The sequence below is a fragment of the Limulus polyphemus genome, unplaced genomic scaffold (genome assembly GCF_000517525.1).
Source record: "Limulus polyphemus unplaced genomic scaffold, Limulus_polyphemus-2.1.2 Scaffold3810, whole genome shotgun sequence".
Classification (NCBI taxonomy): Eukaryota; Metazoa; Arthropoda; class Merostomata; order Xiphosura; family Limulidae; genus Limulus; species Limulus polyphemus.
In genome coordinates, this window is record NW_013669420.1 from 869 (window position 1) to 10607 (window position 9739).

Below are 9739 nucleotides of genomic sequence, written 5' to 3' on the forward strand. Positions count from 1 at the left end.
GTGAAATTCAAAACAAATAAATCATTCAGATTTGTGATTTTTCTTCCCACAACTTGCTGTCGAAGAAGCCTTTTGTACAATACCAGAACTCATCATTTGGGCTGAATGATGTGAGACAAAAAGTATTGTGAAACTTCGTTCATTTATGCACTATAGAACATTAAACGTTACGAATTAAACACCGAAAGTTGTTGAAGTATTGGAAACTAACAGGCCTAAAATCTGAAATAAAATCACACACCGCCATTACTGAGTTTGACTTATATCCGATGTTCGATTACACTTGATCATGTGACCCACCATAAACATAACATCGTAATAAACATCCATATTTTCTGTCAGCAGTGCAGTATAGCGACATCTGGTTCAAGCTAAATGTATTTTGTAATAGTAGTTGTTAGTAATTTCTAAAGTAATAAATTTTAAGTTTGTGTTTGCTAAGCGGCAAAATGTCATACGTCCACTGTTGTCACATCAGTGGTGTAATGTTTTGTGTTAAGTAAATAGTTTCTGGAACTTGGAAACCAAGATTAAGTGGTCGTCTTTTTGTTTTTTTTTCAAAATGTGTGAGAACTGCACTATTTCAGGATTAGGTGAGTATCATGGAGAAATGTTAGCATTTATCGTTATTTTAAAGAAATGAGTTAATAGGATACTAAAAATTACTGTATTTGAAGTTGACTTTTGTTAGGCTTGGAACTAGAAGTCCGTTGTCAGTTTTCTTAACATGGGTTAGGACTATGACTAGTATCAGTAATACTAATAGTAGTAGAAGTCGGTGTCAAGGGTGAATTGGGAAACCCATATTTTGAAGTAGAAACACTAAAGTAAAAACGTTTCAGAAGATTGTTAATTACTGAACATTTTCGTAATAACACAGCTTCGTGTGTAGTCTAATAATTAAGTTATTATAATTTATATCTTATATTTTAAGATACGTACACTGTGGCATAACTTAACCTGTCAAAAATCACCATTGGACAGCATTTACTTTTAGACATTTTGTTAGAATTTGCACATTGTTTGTAATTGTATCAATTTGTATGTATAATATTTGTCTAATTTATATTAATTAAATGGTACGAGTGTGTAACTTTGAATAATTAAAACACAGAAAGTTGCTTATAACTGTGATATTTCAACACAAGCTGTTATGATTAAATTTATTCAACCATTTCGAAAAATCAGCAAAAAAAAGTCTGGTGTGCATAGACATAGTGTCAGCCTTCCATATCAGTAAGAAATGACAAAATGTTTAATTTGAGTTGAAACTAACATGATTGAAGTATTGGTATGCATTATGCACACACAGAAATTTGCAAGTGAAACTGCATATTTAGCAGTCTAAATTGTAGTTTATTTAGAATATTAATAATAGAACTAACTGTTGTTTGTAAATTGTGTATATACAAGTTGAAGTAGATAAACACTGTAGGTTTTCAGCACATCAGTTTAATTACTTGTATTATTAGGAATAATAAAGTAAAACTACAACTGTGGTATTATGAAAACATATTTTGATACTGAGCAACTAGAAAATGTGGTTCTATGAAAATATAAAGTTTTGATATTGAGCAGCTGAAACCATGGTACTATGAAAGTATGATGTGTGATACTGATCCACAGAAAATCATGGTACAGTGAAAACAAGATGTTTTGATACTGATTAACTGGAAACTGTGGTACAGCCAAGATCTTGTGAATTATAGAGGTTGAGCACATTATATGAAAACAGTTGTGACGCCTCACCAATATTTATTCTATGGTTAATGTCATAAGCACTTTTAAATATTGAATTGTTGTATATATATGTATTTAGAAAATTATTTCGTGGATATCTAATTCTTTTCTTCTTTCCTTTCACAAAGTTTTATGTACTTTTAAGCCTACTGAAATATGGAGAAATTAGCAAGATTATCTGTACTAAACACAATCTTGTAAGAAATTATGTGTATGTACTTGATAACTATTAATGTCTGTTTCTTTTATGCCTAATAAACATGGTAAATTACTCGAGACCAAAGAAGTCAGATACATCTTCAGTTTAACACAAAACAGTTATGTTTATAAACATGATTAAAGAATGTGACAGTTTATAACATTGTGTATCATGTCTGATATATATATATATATATATATATATATATATTGGTATTTACCTTGTGTGTTTGTTTATGATTTGATAAAATTTTGTAGAATTTGTTTTGTTATCATGTGGCAGCTAGGTTATCTATATGGTGAGTCAATAATCAAGGTTATAACAGGCTGGCACTAGAAGAAGATTTGGAACCAGATGCTTGCTGTGAAAAATACGTGGGTCCTGTTTAGGTAATGATTAAGAAAATATATAACTTGCATTAAATATATCACAATATTAATATTTTGAGTGCCCAGTACATACTCAGATGCTATTTATAGTACACTTGCGTTTCCTAACTTCACATCTATGGACTTTTGTAGTTTCTTTGAGTACTAAAGTGATAAAATAATAATAAGAAACACCTGAAATAGATTAAACTTATTAATATTGAATGTGCTACATGCTGCAAGATTCTCTGTGTCATTTACTGACTATTTTGTTTTTGTTTTTTTCAATTAATGATTGATATGTGTAGTAAAGAGACCTGGGTTAGGTAATTAAAAACCCAACAGGTACTTGTGTTTTCAAAAACCCATTTTGACCTCTACAATTAATTTATATTGTTTTTGTTAAACTGTGTTTCTTTAAACACATTGTGTAATTAAACCAAATTTGACATTTTGAGAAGCTTACAACATGATGATTGTATCGCTTGAATTATTTTTTAATATTATTTTCGCTAAAATCAATGAAAGATCAAAACTTAAAACTGTCAAAACAGATACAGTATGTAGTATATTGGTAGTTAGAATACTGCCATACTTTAATGTTGTTTTGTATTCAAGGTGTATCTAATAAGTTTAAACCCTACTCAACAGTTATGATGTACATGCTTGTATAGTAAGATCTGTTGCAAAGATTGTCTTGGTCATATTTCCAATTGAGTTAAACAGTGTCAAGTAAAGAAAATTGGAGCAGTTTTATTATAAAGCTAAAAAATTGAAAGTTATCAAGATGTTGTGAATTTTGAGATTTTATTTGTTGTGAGCTAATAAGGTGTAAAGAAAATGAAACTTATGTATTTTCGAAATAGTGCTACCTCATCTCACCCAAAGCTGTCTCAATACTGGTCTGCCCTCTAAGCATTGGTAAAAAAATTTTGCTACAGCACACCAGTCTTTAAACCCTATCAGTTTTGTGCCATTTCAGAACATGTAGTGATCATGTGACTACTGTCCACCAATCACACTGCACCATCTCTACTGGTGCAGCTAGCTCCCTCTGCTATTTTAGAATAATCCTCACTTTTTTCTTGTTTGGCATTCTAGTGCATAAACATGTGTTTTAACTTGCTTTTCATGTGAGTCCAAAATTTTGATTGTGCTGGTTCATAAAGTTATATCAGTTTCAACTTCAAGTTTCGATTTCCATTATTTCTAATTGTTTGATTCAGAAATATTTCTGTTTTCCCTATTTCTAATTTATTCATATGAATTCGAGATTTAATATGGTGGATGATGAAATTCCCATGACTGTTGACAATGGTTCTGACACGAGTTGATTATATCTGCTGGGGAAGCACAGGCTTTAGTTCGTTGGGAATTCATGTCTTACGTTCTACCGATGATTTCTTCCTTTCAAGCTACGATATTCTATGGCACTCTCAACCTGTTACTGCACCTCCACATAATCTCCTGTGTTAGGTATCATTCTTTTCCCGGGAGATCTATGGTATGTTTTTCAATGTGTATGCCTCACTCCCAGTAGGTATACCCATATTTAGCGACTTTATGTGAGCTTGTGTGGATTGACCTAATTTCGTCTTGCAATAATTTATGTCTTTAATGTCTTCTCTGCTCAGTATTTGGTAAGTTAGATTTTTATAATTATTTTACCATCTAAGTTACTTTAGTTTAAATTTACATTTGGAGTTTGATTAATACTTTGCTTTTGTTTAATTTTTGGTACATGTACAGGTTTTGCATGATAGTTACTGTTTGGGTAATTGTAACTTTGGCCAATTTTGTGGATGTGTTGATTCGTTATTTATACTTCCTTTCATTGTTTATGTTAGTTTGTAAAGTTCTTTTTTCTTTACTACTAGTTGCTTCTAATTGGGGTTTAGATTTGAGTCAAATTTTGTTATTTTTAATCGGGTGCCTTTTCATTTTTATGTTCTTCAGGATGGATTTTTCTTTTATGTCCTTTGTCTTATCAGTTCTTTTAGTGGACTTATAAGTTCGATATTAAGTGTATTTTATCTTCTAAGTTCATTTTGTGGTTTTGTACTTTAAGCATTGCTTATTGTTTTATGTTGAATTTCATAGTTTTGCAAGCTCATTATTTCGAGGTTTTGTTAGCATTGAGTTATTTCTCTAAGTATGTTTAGCTTATGTGTCTTTTTGGCTACACTTCACAACAGATCTGTGGGTTCTGTTTGAAGGTTTCTGCACCCACTGAGATGCCGATGTTTGTGGTTTGTGCCTGCCAATTTTCAAAAGTGAGGATTGTTCTTGAAGAGTAGAAGGAGATAGCTGTGCCAGTATAGGTGGCACAGTACAATTTGTGGAGAGTAGTCACATGATCAGCACATGTTCGGAAATGGTGCAAAAGTGATGGGGTATAAAGACTGGTGTGCTGTAGCAAAACTTTTTTTATCAATTCTTAGAGTTAAGTACTTCTCATAAATACATTTTCAAGTAACTTATATGAAAGTGGTGAAGATGGTGTGAAATTTGAGACTTGTTTTTGGTGTAGACTTTGGAATATCTTTTTTTGTGATGGAAGTTCTTATTCTTAACTTGTTTCTCCATAGTTTAACTATAAACTCTGAGAAGAATATAAAAGTGATACTGTGATGTAACCATGGAAGAATTAAAGGTGAAGGTTGAACCCATTTCTGATGAAGAACATGATGCTTTGTTAGATACCAAATTGGTGAAAAATGAAGAAGAAGAAACATTTACATTACCTAGATGTAAGTATATACAGTATTGGAAATATTTTTGAAATATCCCTGAAATCCAAGCACTTCGAAATAGTTATCTATTCTTCTTCAGAAGTAAAGAATCCTTTTTGGTTTTGAAAAATAACATTCAAGTACTTGAAAATGTTTGAGATTCTGGGAATATGTTTGAGAATATGTTTTGGAATTTACTTGGTGTTTTTGATGATCCTTTATACTAATCCTTTCATCGTAGGAATATTGGAAATTATTATGGAGAGCACTGGTGATACACCCACAGGGATCATGAATGGTGTATAATTACAACAAACTGAACAATTTATCATGTGAATAGTACATTATCACAGAAAATATGAATAAGTTGGACACTGGACTATACCATAAACAGTAATTTATATAGTAAACTGACATGGTTAATTTATGGCTTATGCAACTTCCCTTTGTTTAATTATACTTGTAATTTTTAAACACTGTATAGTCCCTTGGGATTTTCAAGAATTAGAAGAATGTATAATAATTTTAATTAAACCACAATATATTCACCATGTCCATTGCCGATGACGTGTTTCACCCAATCCAGAACTCTTCAGGCTGTTTGTTGTTGTAACAAAAGACTTATATTTAAGTAGTGTTCTGATAATTACTGTGTTTGTTGTATCCTGATTTATATTTTTATTCTAATATGCCTTGTCCTTGATGGCAAAAGACCTGAATTCAGACATATAAGTACCAAATTTCTTGTTTTTGTATGTGTATTTCTATGTATAGTTATAAAAGTAACTAAAATGTAAAAATTAGAAATTTATTAGATTAGATAAGAAATCCTAAATGAAAAAAAATATTAAATAAAATTTCTTGAGATACTTGATATCATATATCAAGGCAACCATGCACACAAAACTTGATGTGATTTTAATTCATTTGTTTACATAAAGTTGTCCCATTGCAATAAATGGTTTTTAAACTGTGATAAATGTTTGTAGGGTAATATGATAATGTCTAAGTATAGCTGTAAAGCAACAAAACTAAATGAAATCAGATGTGTATGAAATACAGTTTAATGAAAACAACTTATGATATTTATTTAAGAGGTTTTATAATTTATGCAAATTAAATATGAAAATTGGGGAATGAAGAGAAGTATTTTCATTCTTAGCATGAAAAGCACGTTTCATTTAGATGGCTTCTGAAATTCACAGATAAATCTCTAGTACAAGTACTTTATTAAACATTTTGATTTTTGTGTCCAAAGGACAGATATCACAAAGAAATTTATAGTAAATATGGAATCATAGTAAACAATACTTCTGCAGTACGGTGTTGGTCCAGTGGATTGATGCTGTGTACAGAAATATAATTGCAGAAACGTATACTCACCTTTTTTGCACAACAAATTACTATTATCTTGTTCCACTGCCACGAAGATGTTTGTACACATCACAATCCTTAAATGATGTTCCCACCCCTACACATATTAATGTGTACTGTGCCAACCTATTATGTAATCTCATTAGATCATAACCCTCCACCAATATGCACAGTACTTCCAGTGAGCACTAGCATTAGAACAAAGGCTCGTTCTTTCCTCAGCAGTACTTTATTCATACCTGTTCTTTTTTCATATTTTGCAGTATTTTCATGCTAATTATTTAAAAATTTCATTACCAATTTGTCTTTCTTTTATTAATTTTCTGTATTATGAGAAGAAATGGTACCAAATTTTAAAATTTCAATTAGAACTTTGATTTAAATTAACTTCAACTTCATTTTTCCTTTTAATCAACTTTGTAATTTTGGAACATGTTCAAATGTCTGTGATAGTGTTTCATTGCAGGTTTATTTACTGTTATTTTAATCCAGCATTAGGATTTTATTCTGTGCTCATTACTGTCATCATTACACCAACAACCTAGGCATAGACATACCAGACTAACTTTTATACCAAAAGAAAAAGTTAGTTTTGTGAATCAACTGGATTACAAATTTATTTTTCTGCATTTCCAACATCTCTGGAGGATCTGATACTTCTTAAAAGGAGTCACTCAGTACTCTATGGTGACTGGAAACACTCTGATGGTTATTCTGCATTAGTGAGTTGGTTACATTTTGTTCCCAGAACCAAGACTACCAATCTGTTGCTTCTGTTACTTTTGTTGAGCTTACCCAATCTTTCAACATGTTTCTCCAATGTTGTTTCTATACCTGCTTTAGCTTCTAGTTCCCTCTTCCACATGAGTATCAGGTGATTCCACTTTCATCCTTCACTGCTTGTATTACACAGGTATGTGTCTTTTGTTTTTTCTTTTACAATTTGTATTTATGGAGCAGCCCAGGAGTCCGGGCGAATGAAACCTGGTTATGCTGTAAAGCCGCAAAGCATCTTTAGGCTATATCTTCATTTAATGATAAAAACCATAGTTTTTGGCTTTTCTTTGCATATAGATGCTTGATACATTAAGCATGACTGATATAATAATTTGAGTAATAATTAATATGTATTTGTTACTTTATTAACGTTTTTATGCTTATACTGGTTTATGAGCTCGTTGCTGTCCTAATTTAGGATCTTCTTTTTAATAAATTCTTGAAAATGTTAAAAAAGAGAGAGAGAAAGGGGGCCTGGCAAGGATGTTTGCCCCAGGGGCACATGCCAGCTCTCGACATTCCTGCTGATGCCATTACAGGGTCTGCTGTTGCTATTGACAGGGTAAATAGGATTTTAGGTTTTATCTACAGAAATACAGAATATAAATTTAGAAAGGATATAATGTCATTGGTTTGGTCACATATAGAATACTGTATTTAGTCTTGAGATCCTTACCTTAGAAAGGACATTAAATTGTTGGAAAAGGTTTAGAAGAGGACTTATAGGATGATACCTTGGATAGAAAGACTGTCATATGAGGATAAATATAAATTTCTGAATTTGATGGGATTGGATGTAGGTGTTTAATATTATTAAGGGTATTGGTAGTGTTGATGCATTATCTTTTTTGTATTTATTGATAAGAATGGTAAGACTAGGGTACACAGATATAAATTTTGACAGGATAGGAGTCATTTTCAGCTAAGACAGCTTTATTTATGTTAATAAAATTGGGTATAAAATGTATTATATGCTTATGTATCACATTGCTATGATTTATTTCTGTAGATATGTTTTTCTGAATACTTATAGCCATTTAGTTTCTAACACTTGGGTTATTCTAAACCCAAGTCTCTTAATCCTTTAAATACACACCAGTCAAATCTAATCAGTTTTACTGACCTTGTATCTACCATGTAACCATGAAACTACCCATACTGTAACTGAATATGCTAAGTGTACACAAAAAATCCAACTTTTTAATAAACTGGTCTTACTAAAGATTTGGCTGTGAATTTATGAAGCCTTTACTAAGCTAGTTTTGAGTGAAAGTTTATTTTCATGCTAAGAATAAAAATATTTCTTTTCATCTTACAATTTTCTTATTTTATTTTAAAAACCTCTATAACCTCCAAAATGATTATCAACAGTTTTTTGTTGCTAAAACATTGTATTTAATCTCTTATCCTAACACTAACTGTAGTGAAATCATCAATTTACAGCAAGAAGTTGAAACTATAAAATGAAATAAATAATATCTTTACCCCATCTTCTTTGAATGCATCATTTGGTGCCACATTTTCTGTTTAATTGTATTCACTATTTCAGCTATTGACCTTTGCACATCTGTTTTCATTTAACTTTATGGTTTTATTGCTTGGCTTGTACCATGTAAGCAGTCATTCATCCATGAAAAGCAATACATCAAAGCAGGAACAAATTAACAGATTCTCATACACTGACATATTGTGCAGTGTGAACTATGTAAACAATAGCACAGTAGCAATCCATGAAGAGACTAAGCTAAGCCTAATTTTTTTCACAAAATTAGTTGTTCAACTAAAAATGAATGTATCTTTCAAATCTGCATTTTAGAATAAAAAAAATATATAATTCACTACAATAGAATGTCCCTAAACGACTTTCATTTAACCTTATCACCATGCCTTTACTGTCCATGACACAAGGTTTTAGTGTCTTAAATTCAAAATTTTATTGAACTACTTTATATTATACCAATTAGAATAGCATAAAATCTTAGCTAATAATCCATATATTCATTGTATATAAGTTTTAAGTTCTAAATTCTACAAGGCAATATTTAAAAACCCAGAGTGTGACACACGTGACACATTTTCTCTAGGCATTTTGTCTCTATTTTATCCACCACCCTTTGGAAAAGTACGAAATTAAACCTACATTACTCACTATAAAATTGTCATTGCTCCAACAAACCATATTTATATAGTCTTTAATTTTCTTTGGTTACAGAGCTATCAAATAGAAAATCAAACCCCTCTTGTCACACCCACCTGTGAGATCCTCTCTTTCAGGATTTGTTAATAGTTCTTTCTTACATTTAATTATATATTACCTATAACCAATAAAAGGTCAAGGTTTTCATTTACCAAATGATGTATTGTATAACGTTGTCTTCTGAACAGGTAAGTGTCAATTTCACTCACAGTACAAGCTTTGTTCCCATAAGAAAGTTAACGACTAGCTTGGATGAATTTGTAATGGCTCTTGTCACAGAGTTAGAAAGCCAGAAAAATTTTGAGGTAAGGGAATTTGTCTACTTTTTGCATGTTATTAGATTATATTTTTT

General features: G+C 31.1%; 1 protein-coding gene across 4 annotated transcripts in view; it reads left to right on the forward strand.

Moving 5' to 3' along the window:
- Positions 1–360: 360 nt before the first annotated feature.
- The window catches only part of LOC106470081 (zinc finger protein 271-like), a 17164-nt gene continuing 7785 nt past the window's right edge, over positions 361–9739 (forward strand). The window contains exons 1-3 of one of the 4 annotated variants that reach the window (XR_002612978.1): positions 361–593; positions 2222–2328; positions 4896–5274. Coding sequence is in view for 3 of the 4 variants with exons in the window: in XM_022398620.1 (XP_022254328.1) it covers positions 4946–5057 (112 nt within the window). In the remaining variant the exon portion in view is untranslated. Of the gene's footprint in view, positions 594–2221; positions 2329–4895; positions 5275–9739 lie in introns of those variants that run through there. The other 3 variants (XM_022398620.1, XM_022398621.1, XM_022398622.1) reach the window with 3 other exon arrangements.